The 21,449-nt window shown below is 26.8% G+C and overlaps 1 protein-coding gene across 12 annotated transcripts in view; it reads right to left on the bottom strand.

The window, feature by feature from the left end:
* The window catches only part of LOC111676184 (restin homolog), a 70,922-nt gene that overhangs the window by 28,920 nt on the left and 20,553 nt on the right, over nt 1–21,449 (bottom strand). For 11 of the 12 annotated variants that reach the window (XM_046956565.1, XM_046956568.1, XM_046956561.1 and 8 more), the window contains one exon: nt 10,046–10,108. The exons of the other annotated variant lie outside the window; for it this stretch is intronic. In XM_046956565.1, the coding sequence (XP_046812521.1) occupies nt 10,046–10,108 (63 nt within the window). The remainder of the gene's footprint in view (nt 1–10,045; nt 10,109–21,449) is intronic. 12 annotated transcript variants of the gene reach the window in all.

Genomic DNA, 21,449 nt, shown 5'->3' with positions numbered 1-21,449 from the left:
ATATTTACACAAAAGTTAATAAGGAGTTAAATACAATTGAAAATATTTACTTTCATTAGCAGTATTCAGTTTTTGGAATTTTTAAAGATCCATGTATAAGTATATATATTGCTTATAGATCTACCAAAGTACATATGCATACATATTATTCTGTGACCGTTGCTTAACTTTCGAGATGCAAAAATATTACTTACGTTTACCACCACGCAGATGGATGGGATGGCCCTTGTTAAGTCGGCAACAACACATAAAGACGTTCTTAAATTAAATAGTATCACTTGTATATGATATCTTTCATTCGTCATCTTTCGTCCCAGCACACTTCTTATTCATTCTAGGTAAGGTAAGACCTACAGCCACAACATAAATCCCGAAGGAACTTGAACCAACTGACCAGCCAGGACATAGTTCTGCACCGATAGTACTAAATTAATTGTTCCAAAAAATGTCGGAGGAGTGAAATGAAATGACCAGTTTATAGTCCCGGCAGACTAGAGGTACTGGTAGCACCACTTCTTCCCGGGATCGGAATAACAAGATGGGGTCATTCATCAAGATAACATGTCCCTGGAGGGGTCTTTTCAATTACTACTACATAACGTCTGTATTACTTAAGCTGTCTACACACTATAATATTTAGTAAAACGACATGTCAAAATTTTCAAATAAAATTAAAATATTGTAGTGTAAATACAAAATGTAATAAAACTTACTGAAAATACGGATGGAAAATTGAAAATCGTATGATTTTAAAATTTTTTTTTGAAAATTTCCAAAACGATTGGATGTTTTTGTTTTGTTTTATTTGATTTTTATTTTTATTTAAGCAAAGAAAAATATAAAAATAGAAAGAAATTTCAAGTAAAAACAGAAACAAAATGAAAATTTACGTTTTTTCTTTGAATTTTTTTAAATTGAAGTTTAATTTTATTTCAAATCTAATAGTGTAAAAACAAAATATGTATATTTTCAATTTGATTTTTTTGATAATTATACCAATTTACATTTTATTTTGGCAGTATGATATAAAAATCTAACAACTTCTCTTATAGTGTGTAGGCAGCTTTAGAATGACTTACAGATAATATGTAAGTAAAATCGGAGGCTCTCGAGGGCCGATTTTGTAGACAAATATTTTATATTGATCGAAAAGGTTTGGCATTGACACCCATATAAGACCTCCATCAAGAAATGGCTATGATTTTCATAATGGACTTAAATATAGAAGATGAGCAATAGCATTTGACATAAACATTTTTTTTTCCAACGAAAATACTCTACAAAATGAGGACCGGTCCATAGTTAATATTAAATTTTACAAAAAATAGGTCTATTGTCAATAGTTGATTGTAATCATGCTAATTAATTAATTAGATCTTGACACCATTTGATATTTGAGAAGCCAGAAAGTAAGTAAAGAGATATGCAATTCTATCAGTTTGGAGGTCTCCTAACGGACACGATAAGTAGCTACCACGGTAGCATATAATATATATAAAACATAACATTTCAAACATACTTATATACTCATTCTAATTTGGCAATACCATAGCAGACAAAGCTACGATATATAATCTTATTTGAAATTTTCACATTACACTATTATTAAAAGTTTTATTAGTTTTAAAATTTTAATTAATTTGTATTGGTAGATAAAAACAAAATTCCGAGTTTTGTGTTTTGCAAATACAAAACAAAACTTAAATTTAATCAGCAGTAACATTTCTTTAAGCTAACGAACCAAAAAAAGTAAAAAAAAAAACTAAACCAGTCTTAACTTTACACTTGGCTTTTTTCAGTTTTCTTTGGTTTTGAGGTTTTTTTTTATTTTTTTGTCGTTTCTCTACTTTATTTCTAGTTTTATATAAAGGTATAATCTAGCAATAATTTTTATAACTATTATTATTTAATACGTATAGTTTAGTTTAGTATGTATTGTAGCGTTGTTTGTGTTTATATTTTAATAAATATTTATTTATACATTTCATTTTGTTAACTTTCGCCAGCATTAAAGATGGAATTAAGGAAATTATGCCACAAATATCTGCTCTTTTTTTCATTATTTATTGTGTATTTAGAGTTTGGATTGTTGTTATAAGTTGCCTTTTAAAATGATTCAAGTTTATGTTTTGGTGAAGCCAAACATTGAAATAAAGCAATAATAATGGGAAATCCATAGAAATTATAAATAATATAACAATAAAAACAAGCGACAACTACAACTTCCCTCTTAATGGCAGATTCGTCTAAAGAAAAATAAAATCAAATTGTTGTCTCAGTTGTTAAATGTTTATCTAATAATTTAGCTGTAATTGTCATTTATAAATTATAATACATGGAACTTTTTTTTAAAATTCAATATTTATGGAAAGTTTAGAATTAACGTAAATACTATATTGAACATTGTAAAGTAATTAGAATGGTTTAAAATAATTTTATAACAATTAAAGTTCTTATTCTACATTGTCAAATCAAAATACGATGTAACCCCTTATAAAAATAAAAAAAAAAATATTAATATGTATATCCTTAATTTTTTTGGACCAGGATTTATATAATTAAGCATTCAAGATGTTTTTGGTTTTAATTTTAAATATAGGTCCACATTTAGTCCTTTTAAACGTTGGTAGAAAGGTTTTACTTTTTATTGAAGTTATTGACTTTCGAGTTATTATGTGCTCAAGTTTCTATTTGGCTTGTATCGGGACTAGGTGAAATAATCGAGTTAGATTCTGATAACAATATTAGAACATAAAATATATAGATTTTCCATCAGTTTATGTTCAGATTTTAACAAGGTTATGCTGGTCTTGCAGTAGACGAGCGAATATTTAGTTTGTTCGCGTCAGAGGTTAGTTCGTAGTTATATCCGACAAATAATTGCTGTGGAGTGAATAGAGGTTTGGGGTAACTCAATGGAAATATATTATGGAGCAGCTGAGTCGGCTCTTAGGTTTGTTGACAGTGTAACTTAACTTTGAAGTTTCAAATATTTACGATTGGCATAATTACAACTATCGCGAATCGATATATAACTTCAAATATATTCCCATTTTCTTTATTGGTTCGCGATTTTTTTTAAGCTTAGGAAAAATTGAAAAGATTCTGCGAATTGGAAAATTAATACTTAGAGCATACACTTTATGGTTGCACCATTTTGAGATCATATCAACACATTTTCAATCTCTTACCAAATCAATAAACCAACAATTTTCATTCAAATTTGTTATTTGTCTGCTGAAAGTTATCTGTAATCAAATCGAACAGACTGCACTTGTCATGGAAGAGGAAACATTTAGAAAAAGTTATTATATTTATAATATCGAATAATACTTCAAAAATATAAAACGCATTTCTGAGAAAATAAAACATACATGAGCATTAGCAAAATGATTTTCCCTAAAACCTATTAAATCTTGGACTTGTTTACAAAACAATAAAATAATTTTTAATTGTCAACACTATTAAGAGAAAACACAATTACCCTCTATCTTGTTAAGATCTAATCAGTTGTTGTTTTATTTTCTATTTCTTTCTAACTCAAACTATTGAGTGGATCTGTCTGTCGGTCCTTTAGTTTGCAATTGACTTTTTTTTGCAATTATATCGTGTAGTGAGGTGTGTTTGCTCATGTACTTGCTATATATACTATTATATGTGTATATCATGATAAATGATTCATCAAACACGAAATACCGACTGTGTACGAAAAAAATAAATAAATAATATTTTGTCTGGCAAGTACGAGTAAATTTTCTATTGTATTCTGTACAACAAATGTTTTGAACACAATTTTCGTTTGGTTTGTGGCGCCGTTTTACTTTTTTGTTTGTAAACTAACAAAACAACATCCTTAAATGTATTTTATTCGACCTCATTGTTGCTCAGGTTTAAATGCAGCAGACATAAACATCTAAAACTCAGTTGTTAAGCTATGTGCTCTTTTTAATCCATTGGCTGATTAATCACTTTAACGCGTTTGTTGACTTTTTGCCGGCCAGAGAAGGCCAAACTGAGAGTTTTTCTTGTAGTTAATAATTTGAAGTCAGGGTTGGCAAACAGAATTTTCAAATTGTACAAAACATATCAATGTGGGCTGGATTACTCATTAGACTAATAAATAAACAAGTCCATTTTGTCACCAGATTGGTCCAAACTCTATTAGGGAGTCCATAGACTCCCTATGGACTACACAATAGAATAGTCTATAAACTAGACTAGACTATACTATATATACTAGATAATAGGTTACTCGGTAAATAACGCAAAGGGTACTTCATAGACTAGTCCTTAGACTAATTTATAGACCAGACCATAGAAAATTGATTAGACTACACCAAAGTATAGTTAAATGTACTTATTTAAAATCGGATAAAATAAGTCCTAACTAAATAATAAATAATAGCGGAAAATTATTAATTAGATTGTCTGGTTGTAATTTCTTTCAGGTTTCTAAACAATATAAGAGAATATAAACAAAAATTATATTTTTCCTTTGAACTTTGTGTCAGAAGTACAATTTTAGATTATTATTTCAATAAATTTACAATTGTACAAAATGGGTCATTGGTGTGCCATTGTATTTTTGAGAATTGAATTGTACCAAAAGTTACAAGTTAGTTTTTTTAATCTAAAAATAAATACTATAGGTTATAGTCATGGAGTTTAAAATATCTCAACAAAACTGGGAGTTTATATTTCGCAGTATATGAAAAGTACGTTTCTTCAAGAAAAGACTGTAACGTCTTTTATAGAAAGAGTTAAACATATTTCTTTAATTTTGCAACAAAGATTTAAAATAAAGAAAATTCTTAAATTCCGGAAGATTTGCAATTATGAAACCGTGTATACAACTAAGTAGCTTTAGATCTTTTAAAATGAAGTTCATTAAAGTTTTTTGCTGTAATTGATGAAATACAGATTTACTCAAAAACATATTAAAATAACCACCAATAAAAAGATTGATGATATCAGTTAAGATGATGGAATGATATGATAAATAACATCATTTAATTCAATAGTAAAATAAATAAAAATCTAACAAAACACATAAATCGCTTTAACCTATTTAGAAAAACAAACAAACACTTACTATTGTTCACCATACAATATTTTCCATGTTGATTTTAGATTTCATTTTAAAGTCTATCTGTCACTCGTATATAGTGTGAGATTTGAAATAGAAAAAACTATTAAATATTTAGATACTTACAAGTATCGAAATGAAATGAAATAATACTATAGATCAATGACCATATTATTGCAAAGTTTATGTAGGTACAATTTGTAATTTACAACAATAATTAAGATTAAATATTCTTGTGTGTAGTTGTATGTAAATATAAAGGTATTTGTATGAAAAAAGTATTAACAGTATTAACTACTTTACTTACAGTTACACAATCAACTTGTCACTGAGCTGTCAAAATAATAAGGAGTGAAAATATCAAACAAACGGTCATATTTATTAAACAAGAAAAAACAACTCTGATCCGTTCAACTCTATACTACTTGATTCTGTACTGTATGTTTGTATGTTTCTCTTCTTATCTGGATTTTATTTTCTTGATATTCTTGATTGTTTACAAGCAAAACAACAAAAGTAAATATCAATTAAATAACATTTAATTAACTTTAAACAGTTACAACAACTATTACAACAAGAACAACGACATGTATAGATTTACAATTAATTAAGAATTTAAATAAAATAATTTCAAGTAAATGCAATGAAATGCCGCTTAAAGGGGTTTGTTATTTAAACCATCAGCGATTTATTTTACTGTTAGCTTTGATACGTCATTTTATTCGTAACATTTTATACGTAAATATTCTCGATCCTTATAAATTTCTCGGATTTGATATTTCAAATATTCAAAAAAAAGTATCAAATTTATTTTTTTGTTTTAATAATATTTTAAAGAATTCCCTCTATCGAGGCTTTGATGAAATGTGAATCAAAATTATTTTTTAATTTAGATTTTTTTGAACTGGATCTAAATATATTTACATAATATTAAGTTGATAACAAGAAACATAATTTTAAAATTTTTGTTTGAAAAGATTGGAACATACTGTACTGAGATTAAGATTTCCAATCGCTAATAGAAAATTGAGAGCCTTTTCTTTTGTACCTACAAAAGAGTGTTAACGGGACTTCTAAATATATATATTTTTTACCAATAACTAGATTTTCAGAATAAGATGAGAGACCATTATTGTAAGAGAAACAAACGATTAAAATCTCAAATAGTGTAACAATATACAGTCGCAGATTATTTCGGACCAATCATTCCGATATTTAATAACACATTTATACTAGGATACGATGTATTGATATTAATATGAGCATCAGAGTGTTTTTAAAAGAGGACCTTATATCGGGACTTTGATGAACTATAGGTCAAACTTTATAGAATATCTTAATTTTTAAAGAATAAAGTTTATTCTTGAGTAAGGTAATTTTCTGAAGGAGGAATTGTATTATTAAACGATGGCCGGGAAATATAAGTGACTTATTTTAATAAAAATATTTAATAAAATATCCATGAAAAACTTTTATGTTATAGTGCCTTCAATATGATCCTAACGTGTTTTTAACAAATTCGTGGATAGTTGTATAAAAACACTTCAATCAAATAATCGAGCTTTACATTCTGTAACCAGTGCTGTCCCGTTGTTCCGAGCATATCTGAAGTCGATAACAACGCCGAAAACTCATCCCGATTAATTTCGTACATCAGTCTTAAAAAAAATTATCTTCCAACCGATATTTAGTTTTTAATCACAATCACCGCAGAATGAAAGTACTTCTATTTCTCGAGATTACAATAATACCATAGTGAGGGCGATTCAGCAATGTAAGATACCCTAAGCAACGTGCTTTCAATACACAATACAAAATGTATAACAATTCTATAACATAACGGAGTTCCGTGAAATTACATAAAGTATTTATACGATTTAGAATATAGGCGTGATAAAAGTATTGTTTTGAAAATTAAATCTTAAAAATAGTTTAAACAAATTGTTAAATTAAAAATTTTGCAAGTAGGGTACATAAATGATTCAATATTACTTGTGTTGTGTGTTTTTTTCACATTCTGATAAGGAGGTGGACCATCATTAGCTCTGTGGGCGCAAAAATAAAATTGTTAAAGTTTATGTAAAATTAATAGATACTCGCGTAATGTAGATAAACAACTAGTTTTCTACTTGTAAGATATTGTTGTTGTCAGGGTGGTGGTGGTGTTTTATAAGTGAGCCAATATTTAGGCCCACATGAATTTTACAAAGTTTTTTTTATTAAAAAAAAATAAATTTTTTTACAAAAATTTAATGCAAATTATCATCTAAAGTGTAGATTGATAGATTATGTGAATGAACACGAGTGTGTAATGCAGTAAATGTAGTAATTTAAAAATCACCGGCGGAAATTGTTTTTTGTAATTTTCCACCTGAATGCTTTTCTAAATTATAAGATTATCTTGAAAATGCAGTAAATCCAGTAGAATGATTAAGAAATGTTTAAGCATTAAACATGAAAAATAGACATTTATTGATGCCATAAATATAATATAGAAAATAACATGGATGTGCAAGTACAACGAATACATATTTATCATGTTCAATTAAAATTGCATTTTTTATAAATACTTCGATTACAATACGATTTGTGAATTGCCTAAATGTTTATCGGGTTGTTTAACTTTCGTCTTGTCAGTCAGCTGCATTTAATGACATTTTATATTTATGTTTTAATGTTTAAATTAAAAATAAATTCATTAAATTTATTTATATCGCAATCATTTTTATTTGCGTTATTAATTCTAAACGTTCTATAAATCGTGACTTTAGTTTAATAATTTTTTTTACATCGAAATCATTAAAAGTTTATGTTTTTTCATTATTTTCAGTAGCAAGGCGTGTTTGAGTTTTTATGTCGAAAAGTTCTTTACTTGATATTTTTATTAAGTCGATTGAATTTAAAAAAAAAAAATTTGATTGCTTCAATCTTAACAACTTTTTATTTAAGAATTTTGTTTTTATATTCGTACATTTGACATTTTAATTTCCGGTTTTATTTTTATAACAACAAACTATAATTATGCAAAATATTCATAAAAATTTTAAACTTGTGCAGATTTAGAAAAGATAATTTTGTAATAAAATCAAATCATTTCCTATACTTTAATATTAATTTTAGAATAGAAAGTTTATACTAAAATATGAAAAAATAGATCTTGCTTTAGGTTGTCAAATTCAAATTTATTTAATTGTATTTTACCAAATAAGAATCTTTTTCTCACCATTGAACTTGACTTGCGGTTAATAGAGTTAGGCTAACAATCAAAATTTTTATGTTAATATTTCGTTGACCTTTTTCAGAATTTTTATCATGTTGACAAAAAGTAATTAATGTTGTTTTTTATATAACAATTAGATAAATAAACAAATGTATAAAAAGAATCACATTGAAACTTCCCCTTATTATTATTATTATTATTTCGTAAAATATTCTATTGTTCAAACCTGATGCGCATAATTAATGTAATTTTTCGTTTCATTAATAAATAATTTTGTTGTTATGAAATAAATATTCTTTATTCAATGAATTTATTAATATGGTCAATTATAATAGGTACGATTTTTTTCAATTAAATAAATATGGCCAAACGCCTTAGAAAACAATTGTATAATGAATTGAGTCATAACAAAAGCTGATCGGTGTCGTTCATCAATAGTGACTTAGAGTGGAAGCATGTACTAAATAGGCTTTAATGAAACTGTTGTTTTCATTATAATTTTAGTAGAAGTTTTGCTTATTTTTATGGAAAATAGTAACTGTTTGAAAAAAAATACGAAAAAAGAATAGAGAATAGAAAATACAAATATTTGTTTGACACCTGTTAGAAATCAATCGGTTAATTTCTTTCTAATGCGTATAACTATTTTATATTTTTGCCGTGGATTAATCAAAAGTCCGACCTACGCATGGAAAATTTAAATTTTAAAATAGTATTAATTTATAATAAAAATAGTACTTTTTATGTTTTAAAGTAGTAAACTAATTTTCCGCTACTATAGACTGGACTTAAGACTAGTCTATAGAGTAGATAATAGGTTAAGCTTTAGGTAAAACTATAGTCTAGGCTTTATACTGCTCAATAAACCAGACTATAAACTATAAACTAGACTATAGACTAAACTAAAGTCTGTTAAATATGGCGTAAACCTTAAAACGCTGATCTCAGATAGAAAGCCTTGGTCAAGCGGAACTTTAGAGCAAATACCAGCAGGAATTCGTTGCTACACAGATGTTGCCTACAGAACTTTATATATTTACAAACAACTAGATGGCATTGAGAGCGATATCATGCGATAAAATTAAATCTAAGACCGTACTTCAAAAAAACTTTAACTGAATATTCTCCCAGAGGTAAGGTTTACATAGTTTGGAGAAATCTCCTCAAAATTAGAATGTCTGAGGTTAGTACGATGGTACGTATTCTGAGTGAACACACCGGATTACTAGTTCAGCTTACAATATTAGACGTGCGGATTCAGACGAATGTAGGGCATGTGGAGAGGACAGTGAAACCATAGGTTTAAATCGATTATGGTAGTTTTAAGTTGAAACTATATTTTTGCTAGATTTTAAAATTGCTTTGAAAGGGAGTAGAAATCGTTAAATGTTATGACTAGTATTATTTATTATTTTTCAACCACTGTGCTATTACAACTTTTAATAGCAATTCAAAACAGTTGGGGATCTTACAGCAACAGTAACTTATATAATTATATTTACTTGTCTGTCTATTCGAAGTAATTTAAATAATATTTTCACCACAAAAAAAGTAAAGATTAAATTATAAAATTAAAATTAAATGGAAAATTAAACAAAATAATTTAACTGTGTTACATAAACCAAAAAGAAACTGGATGAGATGATTTTTAGTAAAAATACTTTTTTTTTTAAGTTTTCAAAATAAATTAAAAAAATCATAGTAGTAAATAATGAGAAAATTAATGTCATATACGTTACCTGTGTACTGAGAATTGATGGAACTCAAGTTGTCATCGCTTTCACGACTCATGCTGTTTGTATCTGCAAAATGCGCAAAAAAAGAAAAGAACGCAAAAAAACTCATAAGCAAACAAGTAACAACAAATAATAAAAATATTAAAAAAATATATATTTAAAAACATGCAACAATTTTTGTTAAATTAAAAAAAAATAAAAGAAAGAAAATAACTTAAAACTGAACTCGTGGGTTGGGCAAAATTAGTGGGAATTAAAAAAGAAAGTTCTGAAAGTGCATCTTTTGACTAGTTTGTGTACAACCTAGAATATACAAAAATTCTTAGGAAATATTGGTTGTAAAGCTTGCAATTTTATTAAAACAAAAACTTATTTTAAATTGAAAAAATAATCGATTTTAAATGTTGCAAAAGCGCAATGGAGTTTGAATATTTTGCATTTATATTTGATATTTTTTTCCTGTTGTTATTTGGTAAATAATATGAGAAACTCTAGGGTCTGGAAAGTAAATATGAATAAGTACTTGTTGTGTACTTTCCGCTCATGTTGAATTTCAAATGGTGGTTTTTGATCATTATTTCAAGGGGATTTTTAAAACGCTCCAACATCTTGTAGAACAATTAACACATTCCATATAAAAAATCAATGTCTGATATGAATATAATTAAAAACAAATAAATTCAAAATAAAAAAAGTAAACCACACTTGGAGCAAACAAATCATTCTGAATATGTGCTTAATAATGTATTTAATTTAAAATAAACACCAAAAAATGATTAATTTGTTAAATATATAAATAAATCCACTTAAGCAACAAATTTCATGCAACACAAGCTGCTTAAATATTTGTTAATCATTTCATAATATTTTTTTTTAAATTTTTTTAATCAAATATTTAAAGCTTAAAAATGTCAAACAAACTAGAAACAAATGTGACAATTTTTGTATTTCTATAATTATTTCAACACTTACCTCTAATAAGTGGAATATAATAAAAAAAAAGTATTTGAAAATAATAAATAATAATAAAAACCAAATTTTTTTATAATTTATTATTTAATATACAAACAACAACTTAATTTCATATAATTACACTTGTATGAGAATTTTGTCTAAAAAGTAAAACAAAAACATTGAAAAAAAACTCCATAAATTATGAATAAATTTTGGCAGAACCTGTTTGGATAAAACATCTAGAAAAGAAATTTTAGACTTTTGTTTTTTTGATAATCTTAAATTATTGTAATTCTTAAAATTGTTTACTTTTCTATAAAAATACACAAGAGACAAGAAAATAATAAAATTTGTTTATATAATTATGATTTCTATAGAGGGAACCCACCACATAGTGTGTGGGTTACTGAAATATGGGATAATTGGTCATGTTAATGGGTGTAATAAATAACGAAACATTTATAGAATTTATAAAATAAAAAAAAAACATTTCAAAAGGGGTACATTCCCTAAATGGACAACCAGCGGTGACATTTTGTCTCCGTTTACAAAATAGTTAATAAATTAAACATTTTAAACAATAATAAATACAAATTGAAAACGAAAATAAAATAAAATATATAATGCAAAATCAATGAAAGTGTTTTTAAAACGCAATAGAATTTCTGATCACACGTTTTCGAGTAACGATTCTACACCCACAACCAATGACGCGCTTAATTAATATAAATATGTTATATTAAAATAGAGAGATTAATTTTACATTTTTACTAAAACTAATTTTTAAGTTTAAATTTTGCAAAAAAAATATTTCTAAAACTAATGAAAGGAAATGAAAGACAAATTAAAAATTTTGATTAAAAACATGGGGGCCTTTTAATTTCCTTTTAAAAAATCAATTTTGAATAATTAATTTTTTTGCAACTTCATTTCTTTTTAATTTAGTGAAATATCAAATAAAATTAACTAATTTATTAAATATTTAAAGATTACTGTTAAGACAAAACAAAAATCATCTCCGTTACAACTTATGATAGACGGCCAACCATTTGAAAATGTTTGTAAAATGTAAAAAAAAAACGGAGAAATATTTATAATATACTGATAAATTACAAAAAAACTTGTCTTCCATGATGTTCTTGTTTAAACAATTTCAATTGTTTTCTTTTGTACAAATAATTTAAAATGTCAAATCATGTGTCAAATCACTGAAATATTATTTCGTGACAAATTTTTGCCTAAAGCTATTTTTAAATCAATCATACATAGGTTTGAAAATTAATAAAGGTTTAACTTAATCGAAATTTTAAAGGTTCATATTACAAATCAAAGCATATGTTCATTGATCACTCACGTTAATATGATATGTTAGAATTGAATAGTTTTCCGTAGTTTTTCAATTTTTTTGGCCACGGAAAATAACCGCAGTAGCAGTACTTCTCCTGGTATTCATTTTAGCCAATTAGTCCATAGACCAGTCAAAAGATTTGTTTATAAACTGGTCTAAAACTTGTCTTTAGGCTAGTCCATAAACTGGTTTATATATTAGTCCTAAAACTAGTCCATAAATTGGTCTAGTCCATTAGCTGGGGTATAGTTTAGTCCATAGACAGATTTATAGACAAATCTATAGCCTTTTCCATAAATCATAGATAGGCTAGACTAGTATATAACTTAGTTCATGGGCTAGTCTATAGACTAGGTTATAGATTAGTTTATAAACTCGTACATAGACTAAAGTCTGGTCTATAGCGTAATCTTTAGACAGGCTATGGTCTAGTCTATAAACTAGTATATAGCCTAGTCCATAGACTAGTCAATAGCTTAGCCCATAGACTGATCTATAAACTAGTCCATAGACTGATCTATATAGACTGAGCTACAGACTAGAAGTTCATAAACTAGTCAATAGATTAAGAAAAAAAATAATATTTGGTTTTATTTCAAAGTACAATTTTTAAGTTTGTGTAAAATATTTTTGACTATGGCTGTATGTGCTAGAGGGCGTTTGGCAAGTAAGTGTAATAAAAGTGTTATTATTCAAAAACATTTCAGTACATACTTTCAAATAATTTTATTGAAAAATGACTAGCTGCTGGTCATTAAAAATTTACCAACTTTTCGTATGTGTGTCTTAACCCAAATAAAGTTTAATTAACAAAACCACATTTGATACGTCAAGAATATGAACAATGAATGGATGAATGGATATTTGTTACCACAACTATAAACCCTCTACAAATTAGGACAACTAAATGGTTTCTTTGCAATTATATATTTATAGTGAAAGTGTGAAAAATAATATGTTGTGTCTACACATATTTCGTAAAATTATTGTAGAGCAAGAGGAAAGAATAAAAAGAAAATCTGCAACTGAATTAACTAAATAAAACCAAAATTATATGGAAATTTCAAAAACTAATTTTTTTTGAATTTTAAAATTAAATACAAATTTTTAAAAAACATATCAATTTAAATGACAACATGGTAAATTAAAAATTTTAAAGAGCAACAGCGGTTCTAGTTCTTCTACAAAAGAACAAAAATTATGTAAAATTATTTTTAATACAAGAAGATTACAAACCAACTAAAAAGCTTGATGGTCGTTTAGATTTGCAACTACAAAAATTTCTATGTAAAATTCTGTTAAGTAAATGAATAGATCAAATGACAAAACCGATTAAGTTTACAATTTACTTAAGCACACGTACAAAACAGATTTAAGAATACTTAAGTACTAGTAGTCATACATTAATTTGTTGTGTTGAACTTTAGGTTTAACAACAATTTAAATATTAAATAACAAATTACGCAATTCCCCAAACAACAGTGTCAACTTTATTTAAATAATTTTTATATATATATTTTTTTTCAATAAGAATGGAGTTAATCATTTTGGCTAGAAGTAGCGTGGCGACCAACATTGTACATACTATGTATACTTGTTTTCTCAACAATCTTGATATTTGTTGACACGAATAATAAATAAACAAGAAAATAAACAACGTCAACATCATTATTATTGTTATTTTTAAACAATTTATTATTAAGAAGACAAAAAAGCAATTAAAACCAAAAAAACACACTTTTAACAAGAAGCTCTAAGACAATTAGTAACGCTATACGCAAAATACAATATTTAAATATTTAAATAATAATAACAAACATTAAAGACAATATGACAGTTAACTGAATGAAAAGACAAAATTTATAAATTACTGGAATCCTGTAGTAAACCAATAATAATATTTAATTGTTTTGAGTAACACGAGTAGAACATTTGAGAAGTTAAATCCGGCTAAATAAATAAATAAATAAACAAGTTTAAATCATTTAACACATTTTTTTAAATATCAACCAGCATCAAGTTTTTATGAAATAAATTTTTTATATAAAAATTATTTTTAACTTTAAAGTTTGATTAGAAAAGTGCTTTCGATGTCTAAAAATTAATATATTGTTTATATTGGCAAATTGAAGCACAAGTACTTAAGTATCAGGCATATTTATGTCTTTCAAAAGATAATTATAATAATTTTCAGCTTCATTGATTTAAGAAAAGTTTTAGTAATCGGTCATGGTTATCAGACTGTAAAGTTTCGAAAAGAAAAGAAAATAAAAAAAAATATAGATTGATTATATTTTCTATTTTTGACGACAAATTAGTATGACATACATAAGTACCACGGGCAAAAGATACAACTATATAATTAAAAATTAAAGAAAAACACAATCTATACATTTGGCGGACTAGCAATAAGGGGAGCGGCACCTCCCACATGAATTAAACACAAAAATTAGTTTTTCTGAAAAACTACTAGAACTAGATTTTTATAATTTTCTACAAAGAACTTTAGTATTCATCTAAACATTTTGGGCAGACTTTCATCTGCTGGGTGCTTAGAGCCATTATATTAATTAAATAGATAAATTAGTATATCTGAGAAACTATTAGAGTTAGATTCTTCAAATTTTACATGAAAAACTTTGACATTCATATGAAAATGTATTCATATCTAGAAAACTATAATAGCTACAGCGATTCGTATTATGTTTGTAACTTGCCAAAATATTCTAATAATTTAATAAAAACAAATTAAATTAGGAATATTAAAAAAATATTAATTTAGAATTTATATATGAATATCCCAGCAAAAACTGGATAATGACATGAACTTACTAAACAACTTTCTTTTTTATGACAACTACATAACAAAGGCATTATTTATAAGGAGTTTAGTATTGAATTACTTTTAATACATACATACGAGTTCTCAAAAAAGCTTTTCTTTTATACATACATTGAAAAGTATGTTGTTAGGTAAGTAATTACAATTCAAAGTTTTTACCTTGTTTTTGGTGGGATATATTTATTTTAATGTAATTATAATAAATCTTGTAAGAATTAAAATAAATATTAAATTGTTTAAGCAAATATAAAAAAAAAATTACTTTTATTTTATTTTTCGAATTTAACACCTAGTTGCTAAATAATTATGTCAATAAAATACTAAGTGTCAAATTAAGAACTTTCATAAACAAACAATACGTCAATGAAATTCTTTTTTTGAATCAGACATTTGTGACTCTCACAGTTTGGTGTAAAAGCTAGAAGTAATATAAGCCTAAAAAAAATAAATATAATTTAGTTAATAAGGGGCTATGAAAATTTTAAGTAAATCTAATGTTATTTTATAAAGGAAAGACATTTGCAGTAACACGAAATTGCCGATCTATGCCAACAAGCTATGCACAATACCTTCATTATAAGGTTGTATTCTCAATATCTGGTATATCGGCCGATTTGTGTACTCGAGTTATGAAAATCGTTCCCAGCGTGTAGATGTTTGCACGTTATTAAATTCTATTAATAATGTCATCTATTGAATTTCTTCTTGGCCGTAACTAGACAATAAACTAGTATATAGAGCAATTTTTATGCTAGTCCAAAGTCTAATTCATAGAATAGTCTCTAGAAATACTTCGAACTTCTAGTTAAAAGTATTCTAAAAACTATAGATTAGTGATTAGACTAGTCAGATTTATCTCTATGATTGGACATTGGATTTTCTAGTAAGACCCTAAAAAATCGATCGGATAAGAAAATAATTCTAAAAATTAATCTCGTTGATAAAAGTTAAATTTGGCCAAAGTTGGTAGTTCTTCGAATTTGGGTAAAAAATTTATTATTTCAATAAGGGAAAATATTTAAAATTATCAAAAAGTGTTATTGGTGTACATTTGAAGATAAAATTGTACCAAAAAAGTATAATGTACCAATTTTTCCAACCCTGCTATACATAAGAAAAAAGTGTGAAATTTAAAGCATTTTTGTTTGAAGAACAATTTCAATAAAACTTTCGGAATCAAACGAAGGTAAATCGGTATTTTTTATTGTACACTTTAATAAAAAAATTTTAAAACGTTCTAAAAGCTTTTTAATATGACTTAACCTCAATGTTTATTTATTTAAGAAAATAAGTTAAAATGTATTTATACATTTATCGATTAGTAATACTTACTTTATAAGTAAATATTTGATATGCACACTTATTCAAGTATTTTAGGAGAAGAAAAAAACCTGTTGAAATATTTAAATAATTCAAAAATGAGGTCTTTTTAATATATTTGTAGTTATTTAAGTTACAATAATATGTAAGCGTTATTTCTGGATTTATGCCAAAGTATTTCGTCATATTATAATGAAAAAAATATATATTGTATAATTTTATTTCCTTTGCAATAAGTGATTGCAGTTGATGACATTCAACAATGTTGTAAATTTACATGCACTATTTCATTTGGATTCAATTGAGAGAAGCGCGTGAGTACCTTTTCAGACATGCTAGACATTGAAAATATTGCAATGCACGCGATGAAATTGTTTTATGAAACTATTTAAGGTCAAGTTTAGAATTTTTTTCTTTTAAAATACCGGCTCAGATATGAATTTGCATTTAACTATAACCGTATAAACAACAATATGCGAATAAATTTTAAACCAAATACAATTCAATTCAAATGAAACGAAACTTTCTTTGCATTTCATTTCATTTTATTTATTTATTTATTGCTTTTATATAAATTTGTCAACATTTCCATAATTTCCTCTTTTACCTTTTACTTTATTCGTAACAATTTATTTATTTATTTTCTTTCTTGTTTCCCTCTGTTTCTACGCAAAACATTTAATGTAATTTCTCTAAATACATAATCAATGGTCACTGTCAAGCCGACAGACATATTTATTGTCTAAACGACTGAAAGTCTATTAGACAGGTAAATAAATATATTTAGCGAAATTTACCATAAGCGATCGATCAATATTTTGACATTTGAACAAACTTTAAGAAAATAACAAATAAAGAAGAATTGAATGAATAGTGAAAAGATTTCAACCATTAACGTCTTAATTTAAGGTTACAAAAAAAATAAAAAATGTGTACTTTAAACAATTTTAATTGTTTTTAAATTACCTTTCATTGTGTTATTGGCTCTAGCATTAGCAAACTTCAGAAACAAATATATTTTTTATGTAAATTCAATGTATGAAATGACATGCAAATTAAGAAGTTTATAAGTTCCGCTTTCCCTGTAAGCAAAAATCTCTTTCTTCAACAGACCGCTGCTGAAATGTACCCATAAAAATATTTATCAAGCATTCCACAAGCTCAAGCTTTCCTATAGAAATCTATCGCTAGCTCATGCTTTCCTATAGAAATCTATCGCTAGCTCATGCTTTCCTATAGAAATCTATCGCTAGCTCAAGCTTTCCTATAGAAATCTATCGCTAGCTCAAGCTTTCCTATAGAAATCTATCGCTAGCTCAAGCTTTCCTATAGAAATCTATCGCTAGCTCAAGCTTTTCTATAGAAATCTATCGCTAGCTCAAGCTTTCCTATAGAAATCTATCGCTAGCTCAAGCTTCATTAGCTGAATTAGGACATCCTAGAGCTTTAATTGGAGATGACCGAATTTATAATGTAATTGTTACAGCTCATGCTTTTATTATAATTTTTTTATAGTAATACCAATTATATTGGTGGATTTGGAAATTGATTAGTTCCATTAATACTAGGAGCTCCAGATATAGCATTCCCTCGAATAAATAATATAATAAGATAATAAGTTTTTGACTTTTACCTCCTGCATTAACTTTATTATCAATCGCTAGCTCAAGCTTTCCTATAGAAATCTATCGCTAGCTCAAGCTTTCCTATAGAAATCTATCGCTAGCTCAAGCTTTCCTATAGAAATCTATCGCTAGCTCAAGCTTTCCTATAGAAATCTATCGCTAGCTCAAGCTTTCCTATAGAAATCTATCGCTAGCTCAAGCTTTCCTATAGAAATCTATCGCTAGCTCAAGCTTTATTAAATAAATTTATCGCTGTCTTAAGTTTCCTAAATTTTTAAAATTCATAAAGTATTTTTTGATTGTTCCTAATTTCAATAAAAAAGAAATTCATAATAATACCTTAAGTACCGTTAATTGATTGTGAATAAACTATACTAAATACTAAAACATTTTAGACATAAAGTGATGGTAATCAACCTGAATAAATTATTCAAATTGGATCATTTAAATTCTAAACAGTGTGGTTACATGTAAAAAAAAAACAAACACTTTTAGCAAAATGTAACAAAACTCTGTGAGAAAACATAATAACAAAAAATACCCCAAAAACACATGACAACATTTAATAAAAATTAAGTTTTTTTTTTACTAATAAAAATATTTTATTTCGGCCAATATTTATAGATTGTTAGTTGCGTTTGTTTTCTCTTACAAACTTTTCTTGCCAAGTCAGGCATATAAAATACGTTTTTTACGCCTACCGATCCATAAAACACATGTATTTCATCATAAACTAATGTGACAACAATTTACACAAAATTATAAAAAAATACAAAAATAAGACGCGAAAATATTTCAAACGTGTACAACTAACTACTCACTGGTAATAAATATTTTGCATAAAAACGCAAATACTAAAATTAAAAACAATAAATAATATACGAAACAAATTTCTTATCTTCAGCAATTTTCTAGCGATTACAAATGCAAAACTGTGAAATCACAGAAAATGAAACTAAACAAATAAATAAAAATGTTTTTTTTTATAAATAAAAAAACACAAGAAATACCACTATCTGGAAGAAAAAATTTGAACAAAATTTGGAAATGAATTAGGGAAGGAAGAAAGTTAAGGAATGTTATCGCAACCACAATATACAATAAAAACAAAGAAACGTAAAGTTTTAACATAAAAACTAAATAAATTAAGACCAAAAATGTTGATAAGAAAGAAGGTTAGTTACTGAAATATAAAAATATCATTGTGCTTAATGTAACGAAGGTTTTTAATAATTTCGTTAAAGCAATATAGATAACAATTCTGTCACATACAATAATGGAATGATAGATATGGAATTTTACCTGGTTGCAATTATACGCTTAAGGTTCAGTTAAGTACAACTTTCCTTTAAATATCTATTAAATCCTTTATGGATTCGTTTTCAGATTTTGACGAATTTTCCTTATTTTAAAATGTTTTAAAATTAACAATTCAATAATATTATTTGACAACTTCCGATGACATTTGCAAAACAAAACTCTTGTTTTATTATTCGTTTCGTGCTACTTTTATTTTTTGTTGTCTATTTATTGTTAATTTGTCATTGAAATGTTTTCTTATGTTTATTTTTGATTGTTAATTTACATTTTTAAATAAAATGCAAAATATCTAAAATTAGAGAATTTAGTTTTTATTGTGTTTAATATTTCAGAAACATTTCTAAAATATTTTATAAACTTTGTATGAAAAAACAAAGCATACAAAACAAATGTTTAATAAAGTACCCAGCAAAAACATGGTTATGACCTTTACAAAATTAAATTTTTCAAAAATTAATCACTTAGAGAATGTATTTAACCTAAACCGGAATTTAAAGGTGTAATTTTCTTGAATATCCATCTGTATATAGTAAATACAAGAATCATAGATCTAAAGACGAAAAATCATCTGGATTAGATAAAATCATTACATCAAGAATAAGTAACATGCCTAAATAAAAATATAAAAGTTGAGGTGTACGCAAGTACCGGCGGAAAGTGTTGATCTACTCGCAAGTCACGTGGCGTCCTCATCCTGCAATCGTGAGCAAAATACTACGACGGAGATGTGTATCTTGGCCTCCGTGGCGGACAATGTGTCGAATGAACAGCATGACATTGTCAAAAATATAGGTGTGAAAGAGAAGTAAGTACTCGGAGAGAGCTCTAAGCTATATCAGTTTTTAAATATAAGTGAGGGCTAAAAGTCTGAATCCTCATATGATAATAACAAGACCATTATAGCAAATCCCAAAAAGGATGAAGTAAAGCAAAAGGTGAAATTACATATTACTTAGATAATACTTTCTAGAGCACAGAAGAGGAAGTTGCTTAAGAAATCATAGTTAGCCAATCCCACGACACTCTATAGGATAAATCGTCTCCCAAGGTGTTGACAACTCAGAATAAACTTAAGGAGAAAAATAGCCTCCCGTCACCCAGTACATAGTTGAAACCAAGCTATACTTTACTAAAAGAAATCCTGCTAGTACAACGCCAAGCAAGATATACCGAAGACGATCATGCCGTCGAAATCATCTCAAAAGAAGTCCCAAAAAACGAGGAAGTAGAAACTAAACGGTGAAAAGGAAGACAGTCGCCATCTTACTTCAAAATTGACAAAAGAAGACACCGGGACGATGTTTGCCACAGTTTTTACGATGCCGGTAAAATTCCAATATGGCAACAGAGTAAAATAGAATTTCTCAACATTAAGATATTACACCACGCAATCGCTTCTAAGGTGCGAGTTTAGAATTGGCATCTCACCAATGTGTTAGCACCCTAAAGAACTTCAACGAGCTGAGCTGACAGTGAAAATATGAAATGTTTTTTTGTAGGAAAGAAGAACCTGAGGGAAACCTATTTGTAATAGGTATCGACCAGAACTCCATTGCTTGTCTTACCAAGAATAAAGGGCTTATTTAGACTCTAAAGATGTTATATTCAAAATTAGTGAGCCAACGATTGGAAAGGCTGTTAAATTTGTATATTATGTATTTTGTTATGAAAAGGTTTCTTATTTGCATAAAAACATTGCTGAAATTATATTGAATGATGCGATAATTATAATGTTAAACACCTTGTTATTTGATTGTAAAAGCAACAACATACTGTATTTGTAATTTTACAAGGCCATTTATGAAGATGTAATAGTGTGATAAATACAACTATGCGCATTTTGTGGTAAGATTGCAAAAAAAAAAATAACAATATTTTGCAACACCAATTGCACCTTAAACTGAACACCACTAATATATGAATGTATTTTCTACTAAAACAAGGAATACAAACATCGTGGCAAATAACTCGGATACATGTGTCTATAGGACTATTAAT

Source organism: Lucilia cuprina, chromosome 2, assembly GCF_022045245.1.
Source record: "Lucilia cuprina isolate Lc7/37 chromosome 2, ASM2204524v1, whole genome shotgun sequence".
Classification (NCBI taxonomy): Eukaryota; Metazoa; Arthropoda; class Insecta; order Diptera; family Calliphoridae; genus Lucilia; species Lucilia cuprina.
This window is presented reverse-complemented; position numbering and strand designations above follow the sequence as displayed.